The sequence below is a fragment of the Bos grunniens genome, chromosome 11, assembly GCF_055505025.1.
Source record: "Bos grunniens cultivar Pamir isolate PY7600 chromosome 11, Bosgru_T2T1.0, whole genome shotgun sequence".
Lineage (NCBI taxonomy): Eukaryota > Metazoa > Chordata > Mammalia > Artiodactyla > Bovidae > Bos > Bos grunniens.
In genome coordinates this window covers 97314714-97332304 of record NC_141175.1, presented here as the reverse complement: position 1 = coordinate 97332304, position 17591 = coordinate 97314714, and the positions used below count along the sequence as shown (strand labels likewise).

At 49.0% G+C, this 17591-nt stretch overlaps 3 protein-coding genes across 7 annotated transcripts; 2 read left to right on the top strand and 1 right to left on the bottom strand.

Annotated features, from left to right (window-relative positions):
- Positions 1-65: 65 nt before the first annotated feature.
- WDR54 (WD repeat domain 54) lies at positions 66-3937 on the bottom strand. 4 transcript variants are annotated; one of them, XM_086327707.1, is made up of 10 exons: positions 3863-3937; positions 3255-3533; positions 3025-3087; positions 2431-2497; positions 2289-2342; positions 1837-1964; positions 860-960; positions 598-760; positions 330-404; positions 66-254 (listed from the first exon to the last, which is right to left on the bottom strand). In XM_086327707.1, the coding sequence occupies exons 1-10, from the start codon at positions 3914-3916 to the stop codon at positions 123-125; spliced, it is 1116 nt and encodes a 371-aa protein (XP_086183833.1). In that variant the 5' UTR covers positions 3917-3937; the 3' UTR covers positions 66-122. The 4 variants fall into 4 exon arrangements, 3 of the variants coding, with proteins under 3 accessions (XP_086183833.1, XP_086183832.1, XP_086183831.1); XM_086327706.1 differs by having other exon boundaries at positions 3255-3477; positions 3863-3916; XR_015137324.1 differs by having other exon boundaries at positions 598-779; positions 3255-3916.
- A 103-nt stretch (positions 3938-4040) lies between these two features.
- On the top strand, positions 4041-9903 carry C11H2orf81 (chromosome 11 C2orf81 homolog). 2 transcript variants are annotated; one of them, XM_086327694.1, is made up of 5 exons: positions 4041-4138; positions 7864-8085; positions 8171-8392; positions 8483-9222; positions 9512-9903. In XM_086327694.1, exons 1-5 carry the CDS (start codon positions 4121-4123, stop codon positions 9597-9599), a joined length of 1290 nt encoding a protein of 429 aa, XP_086183820.1. In that variant the 5' UTR covers positions 4041-4120; the 3' UTR covers positions 9600-9903. The 2 variants fall into 2 exon arrangements, with proteins under 2 accessions (XP_086183820.1, XP_086183819.1); XM_086327693.1 differs by having other exon boundaries at positions 8483-9903.
- Positions 9904-10364: 461 nt separating this feature from the next.
- On the top strand, positions 10365-17471 carry LOC147363620 (retinol dehydrogenase 12-like). Its single transcript, XM_086327708.1, has 6 exons — positions 10365-10718; positions 10888-11127; positions 11624-11713; positions 15374-15562; positions 16040-16146; positions 16265-17471. The coding sequence occupies exons 1-6, from the start codon at positions 10541-10543 to the stop codon at positions 16451-16453; spliced, it is 993 nt and encodes a 330-aa protein (XP_086183834.1). The 5' UTR covers positions 10365-10540; the 3' UTR covers positions 16454-17471.
- The last annotated feature ends 120 nt before the right edge of the window (positions 17472-17591 follow it).

Below are 17591 nucleotides of genomic sequence, written 5' to 3'. Positions count from 1 at the left end.
TTATCCCTGGAGCTTATTCACTAGGTGTGAAGTGTGACCATGAGATTGAGTAATCAGACAAGGGCTGGGTGGAGGGGGAGTACTTTATAAATACCACAGGGCAACAGAGGGCTGCTCTTCTCTCATATGCTGCTGAATCTCAGGATCTCAGCGACGTCATAGCCAGTCACAGCAAAGGAGCTGCCTGAGGGGTCACAGAATCGGGCACCACACAGCTGGGTGTCAGGCACACACTCACCATGACAGTGTTCCACCTGGGAGAGAAGACAGCTGTTCAGGCCTGTGGCCTCATCCTCGGGCCCTCATTCCATTCCTCTTATGACACATACCTCAATGTAGCCATCCTCTGGGCTTCTGCTCAACTTCCAGATGTGTACGAAAGTGTCTTCAGCCGCAGAGAGTAGCTATTTTAAAGAAAGGCAAGGAGGACCAGTGGGAGTCAGAATGTGCTGACAGAGGGCTGGTATAGGCTGTAAAGCTCAGTCCAGGTGCCTGGGAAGGGGGCTACCCTGAGAGGCAGAGATAAGTCTGTGGAGTGCCTCTCAACATCCCAGCACCAGGAAACAAGGCTTTGCAAGGTCAGAGCTAGAGACTGACCTTGCCCACCTCAGGAGCCAGGTCCAGGGCACAGATGGCCCGGGCGTGGGCATCGATCTGGACGTGTACAGTTCCTGTACTGGCTTCATATAGACGCACTTGCCCGTTCCCGTAGCCTGCTGCTATGGTTCCCTGCCACAGCTGCACAGAAGAGCACGGGACCCTGCAAGGGTGACATCGCACTTTGATTTCCCAGACCTAAGCCCACTCCCCACCTTGAAGCTACCTCAGGAAGGCCTCAGCCCCCTTCTGCCTCACCTACCCGAATCCTGGAATCTGGGTCAGTAATTTGAATTTGGGCCCTGATCTCCAGACACACAGCAAGCCCGAGTCATCTGCTGTCACAGTGTCAGCCACGCAGTCCTGAGGGGAAAGGCAGGATTAGCCCTTTTTTCTCCCTGCTGGGTCCTGTATACAGGGCAGGAGGGGAAGGGAGGCAGTATTTGCATCTTTGTCTTTCCAGGGAAAGGGGAAGATGTGGAGCCATCACTGGCTGGAAGGGTCTCTTGGAAGCATTAAATGCTTTCGTTATATTCCTTATAGAGTCTGACTCCCTGCCCCAACCCCAGCACACACCCCATGTGTCAGGGTATACAATTGTCCTCATTGGATGAATGATGAAACTAAGGCCACAGTGTTAGGGCCTTCTGGAGGTCTTGCACTGAGCCAGTCACAGTCATGACTGAACTCTGGGACTCTTGACAGCCCCTCAACCCAGGCAGCCAACAGAGCCCATGGGCCCAACTTTGTGCCAGGTGTAGTGTAGCATAGGAATTATAAGATACATACCCTGTTTTCAAGAGGTTTACAATCTAATCAGGGAGGTAAGAGTTGTCTTTGCAGGCAGTGTCAATTCAGGGTTCAGCTAAGGGAGACGAGTGGGGGCTGGAAGAGGGGGAGGCTTCCAGGAGAGGATAGCACTGGAGGTGGGCCTCAATAGGGTGGACTCGCCCAAGCTCAGAGAAGGAAGCCACACATGTCAGAAACCATCGGTCCCAACTCCTCCATTCACACCAGGATCGTAAAGTATGAGTGAACTATTAAGTACCACATAAATAGAAAGTATTTCTGGACTCATCACTGGACTTGAGGTTGCTGAAACTTAGCAAAGTGCACTAATTTGCCCAAAGTCATTCAGCTGCTTAATGGCAAAGCCAAGGCTTGAACCCAGGTCCCCTGCTTTCCCAAGGTGGGGAAGGCCCTCAGATTCACTGGAACAGGTAGGGGGGATCCACTCACCTGTCCCTGGGCAGGCTCAGTGGCAATGTCTGAGATTGGTGTCTGGTGCCTTGCCAGCTCTTCACTCAGTACAATGTTGGGACCCTTCGTGGGGATGTCAAACACCAGTACCTGGCCCGACCATATTCCTGCAGAACCAGTGCTCCACTGATGGCTTCCTGATGCTCCCAGGTCTCCAGCCACCATGTTCAGCCCTCCCTCCATCCCAGAAACCTTAGTAACAAACCCACCTCTCAATGTTCCAACAGCCCCACTCCCAACATTCACTGCCCTTTTCCTATACCATCCTGACCCTCTGAACCCCTCCATGCCTTTTTGGAGTTTCTCAGACCCTCCTTCACTCCCACCCCTCTAACACTCCACAATTTCCTCAGACCTTCAGCAGCATCCTGGTCAAAGCCCACACCCCTATACCTCAGCACTCTCCAATGCCCTGCCTTTGGCCCCCTCACCCACACAGACGTAGTGGCCACTGGCAGCAATTCCTCGGGCAAACGCAGCCTGCACTGAGTATAAGAGTGGAAAACGATTAGAAGTATTATCCCCCCTAGGCCCAGCAAACACTCCCTACCCCCAACCCAGTCCTGCAGGTACCTAGAGAGGCATCTCCAGCGTCCAGTGCATGCCAGTAGACCATGACGGAGCCATCAGACTCGTACATCTGGAAGACCAGGGCAAGGACGGGGTCATAACCCAGCTGACCTTTGCTGAGCTCTGTACCAACTACTCCACATACTCATGTTAACCTTAGCCTGTTTAATCCTCAAAATTACCCTGGGAGGGAGGCGCTACTTTTATCTATTTAACAGAAGACACTGAGGCTCTGAGAAGTTCACTAAATTGCCCAAGGTCACACAACTAATAGAAGGGCAGATATTGGAGGTGGCACTTAAGAATTGGAAAACAAGGAAGGTATGAAGATGAGAAATGAGGGGGCTAAGCATGAAACAGCTTGGAAATGTTTAGAAGTAAGATCGCTGGGTTGGGAAGATCCCCTGGAGGAGGAAATGGCAACCCACTCCAGTATTCTTGCCTGGAGAATCCCATGGACAGAGGAGCCTGGCCGGCTACAGACCACGGGGTCGCAGAGTCAGACACGACTGAGCGACTAAGCACAGCACACACACTAGGGGCCTTGGCGAGAAGTTAAGACTCTAGCGGGGGAGGATAGGAAGGTCCTTGTCTTACTTGTATTCCTCGATGAGAGGTGAGTACCAGCAATACTCGGAAAGGGAGGACACACCAGTGGATCTAGAGGGAGATAAATCAGAGTAAGAAGTAGGGCAGAGGACATGAGGACTCGAAAGTGTGGAAATTCAGACAGTCAGGGAAGGCCTATTCCTTCAGGTTTGGAGAGGAAGTACCGGGTTCTAGGTAGGGCGGGGTTCAGCAACACCACTCCCAACTCCACGCCTCACCTGGGTGATAAGTGGGGGGCTCACTCCAGCGCCCTCCTTAGCGTGGAGTTGGCGCTGGGCCAAGGGCACACCCTCAGGAGCAGCGCTGAGTAGCTGGGCGCTGGGTCCATGAACTACTCCAAAATGAGTGAGGTTGCGGGCGGGCAGCTGCAGCACACTGAGGTTGTTGCACAGGGCGGCCGCCGAGCCTCGAAGCGGGATGGAGCGCTCCCGGCGGAACATTCTTGGGGAGAGACGGTCGATCCCAGGCGCGCGGAAAGCAGAAGATAGCCGAGATTCCTAAGGGGGCTTGGGGGTGGAGTGGTGCTGACAGAAGGCAGTGGGAAAGCCCCCGGCGACTGGGTCGCGAGGTGAATGAACGAGGGCCTCGGGGATGATGATGGGGGTTGGTGGTCACGTGTGTGGGAAGGGTAACGCGGAGCTGGCGAGGGGAACCCTAGGGCTGAGTCATGAGGTGATGGGGGGAACCCCAGAGGAGGAATGGTGATGGCCCAGGACCCAGTGGCCCCAAAAGCCCGAGTCAAGGCAGGATGAAGCAGGGTAGCCCCTAGGCTCTTCCTCCCTCAGCCTGGCTCCCCGAAGCCCCCGGACCAGGTCAGAGTTCACACCAGCAGCTCCGAGACTCCAGAAGCGTTCGGTCTCTCCGAATCCGCCGCCACCATAGAGACGACGCACGTACGCACAGCCGTTGGGTGGGGTGAACTACCCTAACGTGCGACGCGCGGCCGGCGCGGCTGCCAGGGCAACTGTGGGCGGGGCGAGCCTCAGCGCGGCGCGGTTGCCGAGGAGACCGATAGGCTGCAGTAGCAGCTGCGGCTGGACCGGAAAGCTGCTGGAGCCTGGGGGTTGAAGCTACAGTTGAGGCGATGGCGCACGAAGGCCCGGTGAGCTTTAGCTCAGCTGAGGGTGGCCCAGAGCGGGGTTAAGACCAGTGTCCGGAGCGGTGGGCCAACTCTGAGCCACCCGGCATCCGCCTTTCACGCGGGCGTTCAAGATGACCGAGGAAGCCATGTCTGTGCACTAGGACGGAAAACCTACACCTGCACCACGCGCACTCACAAGCATTGTCACACTTGGAGCCTGAGGGAAGGGGGTTAAATGGGTGATGAAGAGCCCAAGAACAAGAAGTAACTTTGACAACAGTTAATGCATTTAATGAGTCTCTTATATTGAGGTACTCATTTAAATGGATAAACCAGAATTGGTCAGGCACTGGGGAGAGGGTGTTGCTAGATAGGTTTCATTTGGAGAATTTCGGGAGGAATAAATGGATTAAACAACAATTCTGAGGCTGCACTTGAAAGTCAATTGTTTAAAAGCCAAGAAACTCTAAAATAGACTGAAGAGCATTCATGCAGTAATATCTCCAACCCCTCTGGTCAGGCCATTTCTAGGTGTAGCCATTAGCGCGGGTGTAATGAGAGCCTGGGCGTGGTTGTCTAAGGAATCAACTCTCCTCTCCCAGCCCTACCTACCCCTGCTCTGGCCAAGCCTGAACGGGGCTGTGGACCCTTCCTTGGGCTTGCCAACAGAACTGTTCTCACTAGCAGAGAGGGGAAACGAAACAAGGGATTTTGAGTTCAGTGTGAGGTTTAGGAAACACCAGAGTTGGGGGAGAATGAATTTTGGGGAACACCATGTATGAAGCAATAATGTTGGGGGTGGGGAGACAAAAGTTAGGGAAATTGTGTTGGGGGTAAATTTTAGAAGGAATCAGCTTCAGGGAAACTGTTGTGGGGAAATTAAGAGGCTCCCAATAATTTACTAGTAAATTCGTATGTCCCTAAAATGGGTTTTGGGGAGACTAGACTTTTTTTTCAGTGGGTTTTTCTTGATTATAAAAGGATATAAAGTCATTGTAGAGAACTTATAAACTGGAGAAGAGTGTAGGAAAAAAACATATACACGGTGCTTTCCTTTTCTTCAACACATATAGGTTTACACACCTGAGATCATACTTGATATGTAATTTTATATCGTTTCTTTCATTTAAGATTACATCATAAGTATTTTCTTATGCTATTGTAAATTCTTCCTAAAGACTGCCTTTAATCATCACATAATATTTCATCATATAGGTAGCACACAATTAGCCACCTATTTTCCTTGTTAGATGTATGTTTTCAATATTCTGCTATTATAAATGACATCACAGGGAATATTTTAGAGAATATATTTTCAGAGTATGCCTTTGTGTATTTATAAAATGGAATTGGTACTTTTGAAGATTGGATATCTTTTCAAATGTTTATTAGTCATCAATAGTTCCACTTTTGTGAAATATTATGTTCTTATTATCCTTGGAGATCTTATGGTTATAAAAATTTATATGCATTTTTAATGTATTTGGGAATATCTTTTTAAAAAATTTGTTGCATGTATTTTTGGTTTAGGAAGCAGGATAAAGCCAAGCTCTGGAGTCAGACAGACCTGCATATGAATTATGACTCTACTACTTCCTTACTCTGTGATCTTAGGCAAATTCTGTAAAATGGGGATAAAAATAGTATGTAGTCTAAAAAATGTAGGAACTGAATCCATGTATGTGACTAATATACTTTCAGTTCAGTTCAGTTGCTCAGTCGTGTCCGACTCTTTGCAACCCCATGAATCGCAGCACGCCAGGCCTCCCTGTCCATCACAAACTCCCAGAGTTCACCCAGACTCACGTCCATCGAGTTAGTGATGCCATTCAGCCATCTCATCCTCTGTCGTCCCCTTCTCCTCCTGCCCCCAATCCCTCCCAGCATCAGAGTCTTTTCCAATGAGTCAACTCTTCGCATGAGGTGGCCAAAGTACTGGAGTTTCAGCTTTAGCATCATTCCTTCCAAAGACATCCCAGGGCTGATCTCCTTCAGAATGGACTGCTTGGAGCTCCTTGCAGTCCAAGGGACTCTCAAGAGTCTTCTCCAACACCACAGTTCAAAAGCATCAATTCTTTGGTGCTCAGCCTTCTTCACAGTCCAACTCTCACATCCATACATGACCACAGGAAAAACCATAGCCTTGACTAGATGAACCTTTGTTGGCAAACTAATGTCTCTGCTTTTGAATATGCTATCTAGGTTGGTCATAACTTTCCTTCCAAAGAGTAAGCATTTTATAATTTCATGGCTGCAGTCACCATCTGCAGTGATTTTGGAGCTCCAAAAAATAAAGTCTGACCCTTTTTCCACTGTTTCCCCATCTATTTCCCATGAAGTGATGGGACCTGATGCCATGATCTTAGTTTTCTGAATGTTGAGCTTTAAGCCAACTTTTTCACTCTCTTTCACTTTCATCAAGAGGCTCTTTAGTTCCTCATCACTTTCTGCCATAAGGGTGGTGTCATCTGCATATCTGAGGTTACTGATATTTCTCCCGGCAATCTTGATTCCAGCTTGTGTTTCTTCCAGTCCAGCATTTCTCATGATGTACTCTGCATATAAGTTAAATAAGCAGGGTGACAATATACAGCCTTGACGTACTCCTTTTCCTATTTGGAACCAGTCTGTTGTTCCATGTCCAGTTCTAACTGTTGCTTCCTGACCTGCATATAGTTTAAGTGCCAGTAAATGATAACTACTGTTATCAGCTTGTAATTAGGAATTTTAAGAAAAAGCACAGGAAAATTTGACATATATATATATATGTGTATATACACATGTGTATATAAATACATATACAGTTGCTGCTGCTGCTGCTAAGTCGCTTCAGTCGTGTCCGACTCTGTGTGACCCCATAGACGGCAGCCCACCAGGCTCCCCCATCCCTGGGTTTCTCCAGGCAAGAACACTGGAGTGGGTTGCCATTTCCTTCTCCAATGCATGCAAGTGAAAAGTGAAAGTGAAGTTGCTCAGTCGAGTCCAACTCTTAGCGACCCCATGGACTGCAGCCCACCAGGCTCCTCCATCCATGGGATTTTCCAGGCAAGAGTACTGGAGTGGGGTGCCATTGCCTTCTCCATATATAGAGTTACCTACCCATTTCTTTATTATTTCTTACATTACTTTTATGCTTAGGCAGCTGTTTCTCACCCAGAGATTATATGACAATTTAAACTATTTTCCCTACATTTTATCTTTTGTTTTAATTTTGTTTTGTTTGTATGCGTGCTTTAATTCATCTGGAATTTATTTAGATGTATATTGTGAAATGAGGATCTAAGTTGATTTGGGGAATGGGAGGAAATGGGAAACACACCAATAATTCCTGCTGTTTATTGAATTTTTCAAATTCCTGAACTCTCAAGAATTTTGAATACTTTGAACTAGCACAAATAACAAGGACTGTGCAGTTAGAGCTATATATAGCCTGGGCTCACTGTGTAATCCCAAGCAAGTGGAGGTGAACTGCTATCAGGCTTCAGTTCCTTTGTCTGTGAAATGGACTGAGTGAGCTGTTTGAAAAATTAAATCGGCTAGGTCACCTGAAAAGCATCTGTCACATAGTAGGCTCTTAGTAGTAAATTGTCCCTTTCTAAAGGCCTTTCCTAAAAAAAATTAAAAATAAATAAATAAATAAAGGCCTTTCCTTCGTCTTAGACAACCTAAGGAAGCTTCCTCCTAACCCATAACTGGTGCTCCACTCCTCGGTTTCCCGCCCTGAGTGCCCTATTCCTTTCCCACAGAGGCAGGTCCGAGACCGCGGGATGACCCGATCCAAGGCGGAAAAGGTGCGGCCACCTACGGTTCCGGTGCCGCAGGTGGACATCGTGCCTGGGCGGCTCACTGAGGCCGAATGGATAGCGTTCACGGCTCTCGAAGAGGGCGAGGACGTTGTGGGCGACATCTTGGCTGATCTGGTGGCCCGAGTCATAGACTCCGCCTTTAAAGTCTATCTGACCCAGCAGGTAGGCCTGGATCCTTGTCCTTCAGACACATCTCCCCTCTCCTGACCCCTCCCTGCCGGACTGAGACCCTTTCTCGCCTCCGCAGTGCATTCCATTCACCATCAGTCAGGCACGGGAGGCCATGCTGCAGATCACCGAGTGGCGCTTTTTGGCTCGGGACGAGGGAGAATCTGCAGTGGCAGAGGACCCCACATGGGGCGAGGATGAGGAGCCCTTGGCTTGCACGACGGATGCCTGGGCTCAGGGATCCGTGCCGGTGCTGCACGCCCGGGCCTCGATGGGGCTGGAGGAGACGTTTCAAGGCGAAGTAAGCCCAGCCTCCAGCTGCCGCCCACCTCTTACCGCCGCCCCCGATCCATTACTCACCCCTGACCTCCACCCCTGTGCATTTTCCCAGGACCAAGACAGCGTGGACCAGATCCCTTTAGGAGGATCGTGGACGGATTCAGGCTCTCAGGAGCCGATGGAATCTTGGGAGCTAACTGTCACCCCGGACTCTCCACCCACGCCCGAGTTGCTTCAGGAGACAGGGCCCCGGAGTCCTTTGGAGAAACTAGGTGATCAGTCGAGGAGCGACCAGACTGACCTGTTTGCAGTCGGATCCTCGAACTCGAGCAGCCAACTGTCGTTGGAGATGGTGCCGGCAGGCAGTACCCACGCTTCTCTGGAGCTGTCCTTGGTAGCCAGCCCTCAGGCCTCTGTCGAGCGGGCACAGCCCATCAGCTCTCAGTTCTCTCTCGAGGACCTCTACAATTGCACGCCCCAGCCGCACGCGGCTGGAGACCGGCTGGAACTCAGGGAGGAAAAGGTGCCCCTCATCCCCTCGCGGGTGTTGGTGTCCGATCCCTCCGCGGGCGGCCCCACCACGCTCAACCCCTCGGCGGGATTCCAGCCGCAGCCGCCGTGGCTGGCTGAAGAGCGGCCCAGCGCACTTCACTCCAGAATTGGCCATAAGGGGGCGACGGCGCGTCTGGACCCCGCGCGGCTGCCGCGCCCCTGGGTGCGCCCGCTGTCGGAGGTCCTGGTCCCAGACTCGGAGGGCCGCCCCTTGGAGGCCTACCGGGGGCGCCAGCGGGGCGAGAAGACCGAGGCCCCAGCCGGACCGCAAGCCTCCCGCCCCAGCTGCCGCGTCTCCCGGTCAGAGTTCTTCCCTTTCCCACCTGGCGTTCCTGTCCGAACTTTGGGCCCTGGTCTAAGCCTCCAGTTCCCTACTCTAAACTTAGGCCTACCATCGCCAGGCTTTGGTTCAAAGCTTCCCTTCCCCAGTCCCGGGCTCCGTTTTCTCGCCACACACCGGGCGCGCCCGGACATGGCACGCAGCCCCAGCCCCAAATTATGGCCGGGTGCTAAGTGGCCCAGCGGCTGGGAGGGGGAGGCCGAACTGCTGGGTGAGCTCTGGGCCGGTCGCACCCGTGTACCTCCGCAGGGCCTGGACCTTGGGGACCGGGAGAGCCAGGATCCTCACCAATATCGTCATCCCGTGCCTCAAGTTCTGGAGGCCACGTCCCAGGTGACGTGGAAGCCCGTGTTGCTGCCGGGAGCATTGAAGCTGGCTCCTGGTGTGAGCATGTGGAACCCAAGTACGCAGGTGCTGCTTAGCTCCTCTGAGCCTCAACGGAACGACAGAGAAGGCAGCGCCTCTCCTCCCATCCATACAGGTGCCCCGAAGCCCCAGGTGACTGTGGCACAGCTAATGAACTCAGCCCTCAAAATGTGGTCACTCCCCTCCAAGCGCCTGCCCAATTCTAAGCCCTAGGCATTGGGAATTCTACCTTCCTTCTGTCTGCTTGCTAGAAATAAACAGCCGAGTTGCCTTAAGAATTGGCCTGATGTCCATCAGTTCCTTCCAAGTGTGTACTCTCACTGAACTGGAGAGGTCTATAAGAACACAGAACATAATTACGTTACACCCTTAGGAGACCCTGCTTTAGGGTCAAGGTGGCTCTCCAGGAGAGGCATTCTGGAGAACCATCCCCATTTCCACAAAGGAGCACGCAAGGGTTGCAAGAGGGATCTGCCTCAGTTGGGAGAACTTAGTCTCCTTCCAGTAGGGGAAGAAGGGGTGGCTCTGTTTAAGCACAGAGTGATTCAAGACATGAGGAATTTGATTTTCAGTCCCTGGAGCTCTATCAATTCACCTTAGAGTGCGTATCCAAGTTTTCTGTGAATACAAATTTGAGGCTATGCAGGATTTAGGGAAACTCTGACTCCCTTGATCTTTGACCAGCATTGGAATGAGACAATCAGATAGCGAGTGAAAATAATTTAAGGAGGAACTCACTCTCAGGTTCAAATGGGATACTCGAACACATCCAAGAGTGAGTGGTGCCTCCTTAAATTTTGTGCTTTATGCTCCACATCAACCTGTTGGCTGGTCCTACTCTGCTCTGACTAGTCCCTCCCCGCCCCACTTCTGTGGGCAGCACTTCCTGGGGGTGGGCCAGTCTTCTCTGCCATGTCTCTGTGGTCTGTACTCAGCAGCCCAGTATGGGGTCCTGGCTCTGCCCTCCTCATTCTGGTCCTCCTGCTTAGACTAAGTGTGCAGATCTGGCATAAGTTTTATCTCTGGGACCTCCAGCACTGCTCCACGGATTTGACTGGGAAGACAGCAGTGGTGACTGGGGCCAACAGTGGTGAGTGTTCCTCCTGACCTGCCACAACCACAGCCTCCAACTGCCCCAACAGGGAGGGCAGAGAGGAGGACCAGCTCCCACTGTCAGAACCCTTGTTTCCCACCCTACTTGCTCCATTGCCCTCTAGTCACTCCCCAGACTAGCATACTCTGAAGCTGCCCTCCCACAGGCATTGGGAAGGCTGTGTCCCAGGAGCTGGCCCACCGCGGGGCCCGTGTGATCCTGGCCTGCCGTAGCCGAGAGCGAGGACAGCAAGCCCTGGCTGAGATACAAGCAACATCTAAGAGCAACCGCCTCCTACTTGGTGAAGTAGACCTGAGCTCTATGGCCTCCATCCGGAGCTTTGCTCAGCGGCTGCTGCAGGAGTGTCCTGAGATTCATCTATTGGTTAACAATGCTGCAGTCTGTGGTATGTGCCTTGACTTACTTCCCCTAAACACATTTCCAGAATTTCATTTCTAGCTCAGGGACCTCAAAACAGGCATCCTTAAAGCCTAACCTGTACATCCCATGGAAACTCTCTAATTCAGACACTATCCTGAAAAACCTAAAATTATAGTCTCAAACATCATTGCCCCCATCTCAACACATCCATGCTCCTGTGGTGTTTCTGTGCTGGGTTTAGTCACTCAGTCGTGTCCAACTCTTAGTGACCCCATGGACTGTAGCCCTCCAGGCTCCTCTGCCCATGGAATTCTGTAGGCATACTGGAGTGGTTACCGTGCCCTCCTCCAGGGGATCTTCACAACCAAGGGATCCAACCCAGGTCTCCTACCTTGCAGGTGGATTCTTTACTGTCTGAGCCACCAGGGCATTTCTATTGAACCCAATATATCCTCCCCAGATTTTGTCTCCCTCAGGATTCTCACTCCATCACCCACTACCTATGTTTTCATCTTCCACAGGGTTCCCTACCACACTTACTCCAGAGGGCCTTGATCTCACCTTTGCAACCAACTACACTGGACCCTTTCTGCTCACAAATCTGCTCCAAGGTAAGGAAGGATGGGTACTTACCTTCTGTGTGACCCCTGCTTTTCCATTCCTCTAGCATTTTCATGGCTTACTGTCTGTCATGGTCATCTCCTTTCCCTTGGCACCCAGATGCATGCTGAGTAATGACCCAATACATTTTAACTTTTCATACCTGGCATCAGTCAAGATTAGGAGACTGGTAATGGAATCAGTTAGCCCCCAGATATCCATACAACAAGCAGGAGGATATAAGATCTACACCACACCTCTCTTTCCCTCAGGTCTGTGTTCTAGCCAGACCAGTAGACTCAGTCATCTCAGGTCTGAGTTCTAGCCACACTGGTAGAGTCAGTCATCTCAACAAAAGCTTCTTGAGGGTGGTATTAGGCTACTAGGTTTAAGGAGGCTGTGTTCTCCTAGGGAAGGGAGGGTTTAAGCAGCAGGCGCATTCTCCCTAACATTTTCCCTGGATTGTCTGATAGCCTGTTTATAATTTTATTTATTGATTGATTGATTTTTGGCCGTGCTGGGTCTTCCTTGCTGCATGGGCTTTCTCTAGCTGCCCTGCAAGGCTTCTCGTTCCAGTGGCCTCTCTTTTTGTGGAGCACAGGCTCTAGGATGCCCGGGCTTCAGTAGTTCCGGCCTGCAGGCTCAGGAGTTGCAGCTCATCTGTGCTGGGGCTCAATGGTCACGGTGCACGGGCCCAGCTGCTCTGCGGCACGTGGGGTCCTCCTGGATCAGGGATTGAACTCGTGTCTCCTGTATTGGCAGGCAGATTCTTTACCACTGAGCCATCTAGGAAGCTCTCTAATAGCCTCTTTAAAAGAAAATTAATTTTTTGTTCAGGTAATGAATAGATGTCCAAAGTACAAAAGGGTATATAGAAAAAGAAAGAAAGAAAAGAAAAACTCTCCTCCTCTCCTGGAAAATCAGCTGCCCATTCCCTTCCTGGGAGGCAACTCCTATTGCCAGGTCTCATGTACCCTTTAGTGAGCAATTAAATTAGTCCTGACTGGAAAGTGAACAAAGAGCAAGGCCAAGCTCTATGGCCTATTAATACATTAATACGTAATGTATTAATATATGTTTTGCCCTTTTCCAAAAATTGTAACGTGCTACAATACCCTGTGTCTTGCTCAGTAATAATTTCTTGAACTGTCTTCTTGTTACTAAAAAGTATGTGTGTGGGGGGTCTGACTGCTCGCCACTCAAAAGCCAATAAACAGGCCAGGTTCATGGAAAGGAAAGTTTGCTCTATTTCGGATTCTGGCAGCTAGTGGTAGGGAGGGTGGCGGACATCTGTGCAAAGGCCGACTCCACCACCGGACAAGCACTGGGTGAGAGCTTTGATAGACAGAGTGTGTGTAGGGGGGAGATTACATGTGGAAACAGTGCATTTATCTCTAAGAGTCATCTTCAGTTGGTCATCAGTGGTCTGACTAGCATCATCTTCATTGTTTTAGGCAGAGTTAATCTTCAGTCCTAGGTACAGTCTGGTCACCATGGAGTTAACTTTTCCACCTGATATTTTGGTATCTATAAGACAACTCACAGGATATGGCTCAACATATTATCTATAACCCTTGAGAAAGAATTAAAGGTCCTTAACTATGCTTAATGACTAAATTACTATTATTTAGTCTCTTTAGACAGTTTTCCTTTGTTTCAGCCATTTTTCACTTTTCTGATTAAACTTATTCTTTGATTAAAGTTTTCTATAGACAAAAGGCGGGCAGAGGACATGGGGCGGGGAGAGGGGCAAGGACCATATGGTCCTGCTCTGTTTCATTCTCTCCTATCTCCTCTGTCTAGTCTATTCTCCCTTCTATGTCTTCTAAGAAATCACCTTTCATCACATCACTTTCTTGCTTCAAATTTTTAGAGGCATTCTAACCTTTATACAATAACTAAGCTGTTTATCTCCACTTACAAAACCTCCGGCAGGCTGAGAGCCTCGCCTTGACGTTTCCCAAACCCACGCCCTCATCTTCAGCCAAGATTTTTTCTCTCTTAGGCCACACTCTGTCTTCTAAATCCTGGCTGTAATTTGCACATGTGTTTCCCTCTATTTGGAATATCCTTTCCCATCCTTTTAGCTTGGCTAACTTAATTCAGCTTCCAGCACTCAGCACAGATACCACTCGTGCTGTGGATCCTGTCCTGACACCTCTGCCTCCCACCCGGTGTCCCCATTTTCCTCATAGCTCAGGTGGTAAAGAATCTGCCTACACAGCAGGAGACCTGGGTTGGGAAGATCCCCTGGAGAAGGAAATGGCAACCCACTCCAGGATTGGAGATGGAGATTGGAGATTGCCTGGAGAATCTCATGGACAGAGGAGCCTGGCAGGCGGTCCCTGTGGTCGCAAAGAATTGGACACGACTTAGCAACTAAACCACCACCACCACCTGAGCCCCTGTAAACAGCTCTGTTCCTGTACAGATGCTGTTGCATGAAGATCAGTCTCCAACTAGGTTGTGAGCCCCTTTGGTCTTTATGTCACTATGTTTGCAAGTCTGGAGTTCACTGTCCTCTTTAAGAATAATTTTCTCTTCAGCAAATTATGGCTGAATACCTCCACTCAATTTTTCATTTGTGATTCTTCATGAGGGCTTAAAATAGTTTTAGTATTTTGAAACAATAAGTAAACTCTATGTGATAACTATAATTTTTTATACTTTATATAATCCAGACTTTTTTTTGTATAGTTAGGAAACTCTTTTCTTCCCCAAAGATTTGCTTGTACCTCTTCTATTGATAGTAATTTTACTTTCATTCTTTTGGAAGATAAATTCCAAATTTTTTTTAATTAAAAAATTTTTTTTAATAAAACTCTTTCCCAAGAATCTCTGCACATATTTCTTTTCCCCTAAGCCTAGCACCCATATGTCTTTAGTGCCTAGCATGGTGTCTGCCATAATTCAGGGGCGCAGTGAATATTTGTGGGATGAATTCAGTTCAGTTCAGTTCAGTCGCTCAGTCGTGTCTAACTCTTTGCAACCCCATGAATCGCGGCACGCCGGGCCTCCCTGTCCGTCACAAACTCCCGGAGTTCACTCAGACTCAAGTCCATCGAGTCAGTGATGCCATCCAGCCATCTCATCCTCTGTCGTCCCCTTCTCCTCCTGCCCCCAATCCCTCCCAGCATCAAAGTCTTTTCCAATGAGTCAGCTCTTCGCATGAGGTGGCCAAAGTACTGGAGTTTCAGCTTCAGCATCATTCCCTCCAAAGAAATCCCAGGGCTGATCTCCTTCAGAATGGACTGGTTGGATCTCCTTGCAGTCCAAGGGACTTAAGTGAATGAATAAATGTATGAATGTGTGAAAGCCAATTTTCACAGCATTTCCAGCCTCTCCTCCCCATTCTTAGCCATCAGCAAAATAAAAATATAAACAAGGATTAATTAAATTAGCTTCAGCTGGCAAGCGGCAGAAAAGGGAAAACTCCACTTTTACTTTAGGCCAAAAAAAAAAAAAAACCACACTAAAATAAAACAAGAAGAACCACCTTCGTAAAGCAGCTAATGAAAATAGTCACAGTCACATTACACTCTGCACGGGGCCCACTGACTGTCTTCTGAAAGCCTGGGATGGACCCTGCTCTCCTGTAGTCTCGTGGAGAGTGGGCATGGGGGTTTACTCCATGACTTGGATTAAGGGTATGTGCTCTTCTCTCCACCTAGGGGCCCTGCAGCGGGCAGGGTCAGCCCGGGTGGTGAATGTATCTTCCTTCCGGCAATCACATGGGTACATTGATGAGGATCATCTGATAGGGGTGGGTAGACCTTTGACCTTCAACCAGAACTATGATTGCAGCAAACTGCTTTTGGCCTCGTTCACTGGGAAGCTTGCCCAGAGACTTCAAGGAACAGGTAACTGCCTCTGACACTCCCTACCCTTCCACTCCCATCACGACCTCCCAACCCTTCCCATCTCATTCCAATATATTCTGGCCTTAAAATACTCCCAATATCCCCAAGCCAGCTGTTAATCTCTTATCATTTATCATCGGTGCACCCAGTATTTCTCTCAATCCCATCTTCCTACCTCCTTTTCATTCTTTTCCAACTTTCTCATCATCCACAACTTCCCTCTCCTCCAACACCACCCATCATATTCCCCCTGAAGATCACCCCATGCTTTCTAATACTTCTATGTCCTTACTGGCTTGGGCATTGCCATTCATGTAAGTTGTGAAACACGGACTTCTCTGGCACCACCCCCAAGTCTCTTGTCGCCTCTACCCGACAGAAGTGGTAGGATCCCTCCTTACTGCACACTGCAGAACCACACTTAACCCTTCCTTCCCACCATCCTCCTCTCACTTCACCACGCACCACACTTCTCAGGTGTGACCGTGAACTCTGTGGACCCGGGCGTTGTGTACACGAAAATCATGAAGCACTTCTCCTGGTCCTATCGCTTCCTCTTCTGGCTCCTCAGCTTCTTCTTTAAGGTGGGTAGTGGAGAAGCTGGCGGTGCCTGAAGAGGGTGGGTCAGGGCTCTGCTGCTCAGCGTCCCGGTAAGTTAGAGCTTGCCTGGCTTTACTCTTCACTTCCTCTATGTCTCTACAGAATAGCAAACAAGGTGCAGTCCCAGTCCTCTACCTGAGCTTAGCCAAGGAGCTGGATGGCATTTCTGGAAAACATTTTAGCAGTTCCTGTGTGATAACTCTTCCCCCTGAAGCTGCTCAGGATCCTCATGTGGCCCAAAGCCTCTGGAATACTTCAGTCCGACTAACAAACCTAGACAAGATGGACTGATCTTCTGTGGCCCCTGCCTTAACTAGCCACCCTCCCTCTGACTCCCAGCCCTTACTCTGATTATGCCTTCTGTTTGCCTGCTCCAAGGATCAATCTCTTTGTCTAGTAGAGTGACCACTTCCTCTTTCTGTTGGTTCAGGGGCATGAGACCTCAGATCAGCCAGGGGACAGTTTCAGCTTCTACTTTATTGCTAGTTGTCTGATAGAAGTATTCATGTCTTAGGCACTGGGATCTCCAGACCTTCTGAGTCCCACATTGTAGGGACAGGGACTAAGACTCCTTTCAGTGGGTATTAGACATGCCAATAAGAGGGGAAACTTCTATCTATTGCCCTTGGTTCCTGGCCTTGGGAGAGGCAGCACCACAGTGTCCTCTGGATCAAGGTGTGTGCCGCATCCTGCCGGAAGCACTCTAACTCCATAGGGTGCTGTCTCCCAGCTGTACCGTAACTGAACCTACAGGTAACCCTTCCACCTGTCTATCAAGCCAGCTGCTCCTGAGTGCTGAGTCCTGCAATAAAGATAGTGAATTCTGAGAGAGAGAGACCACTGTTTCTTTCAAAAGCTAAATGAATTTCGAAATAAACTTTTCAAATTTCACATACACAATGCCTGTATATGTATGTATCTACTTGGGAGGATTGAAGTTTTTATGACAATGAGTTGTTCTAAGCATGAAAAGTATGTACTTTTATCTATCTAAATCTTTTTAATATCTTTATAAATTTTTGAATAAAGATCTTATACAAGCTTTACTATATTTAATTTCAGATACCTTACTTTTTATGCTATTGCAAATGATATTTTAAAATTTGTATATTAATCGTATATCATTGAGAAACTTTACTGTTATCTAATTGTGATAAGTCATCCATACATTCTTTTGGTTTTTGCACATGGAAAATCATACCAACTAGGAATAATAACATTTATTTCTCCTCTTTCAATTAATATAAATTTTATTTCTTTTCCTAGACCTTAACTGATTTTCTGCTATTAAACCAAACTTGCATTTAAACCAACTTTGTCAGAGTGCTAATTTTGTATGAAAAAAAGTGGATGTTAGTTGCACAGTCATGTCTGACTCTTTGTGATCCTGTGGACTGTAGCCTGCCAAGATACTCTGTCCATGGAATTC

Coding starts and splice junctions, on each gene's coding strand:
- WDR54 (XM_086327707.1), bottom strand. CDS start 3,916: ATGGTGGCGGCGGATTCGGAGAGACCGAACGCTTCTGGAGTCTCGGAG. Junction 2,343..2,430: donor CGCTGGAGATGCCTCTCTAG/GTACCTGCAGGA, acceptor TCTTATACTCAG/TGCAGGCTGCGTTTGCCCGA. Junction 761..859: donor ACCCAGATTCCAGGATTCGG/GTAGGTGAGGCA, acceptor TCACCCTTGCAG/GGTCCCGTGCTCTTCTGTGC.
- C11H2orf81 (XM_086327693.1), top strand. Junction 8,086..8,170: donor AAGTCTATCTGACCCAGCAG/GTAGGCCTGGAT, acceptor TCGCCTCCGCAG/TGCATTCCATTCACCATCAG. Junction 8,393..8,482: donor AGGAGACGTTTCAAGGCGAA/GTAAGCCCAGCC, acceptor GCATTTTCCCAG/GACCAAGACAGCGTGGACCA.
- LOC147363620 (XM_086327708.1), top strand. CDS start 10,541: ATGTCTCTGTGGTCTGTACTCAGCAGCCCAGTATGGGGTCCTGGCTCT. Junction 10,719..10,887: donor GGTGACTGGGGCCAACAGTG/GTGAGTGTTCCT, acceptor GCCCTCCCACAG/GCATTGGGAAGGCTGTGTCC. Junction 16,147..16,264: donor TCCTCAGCTTCTTCTTTAAG/GTGGGTAGTGGA, acceptor ATGTCTCTACAG/AATAGCAAACAAGGTGCAGT.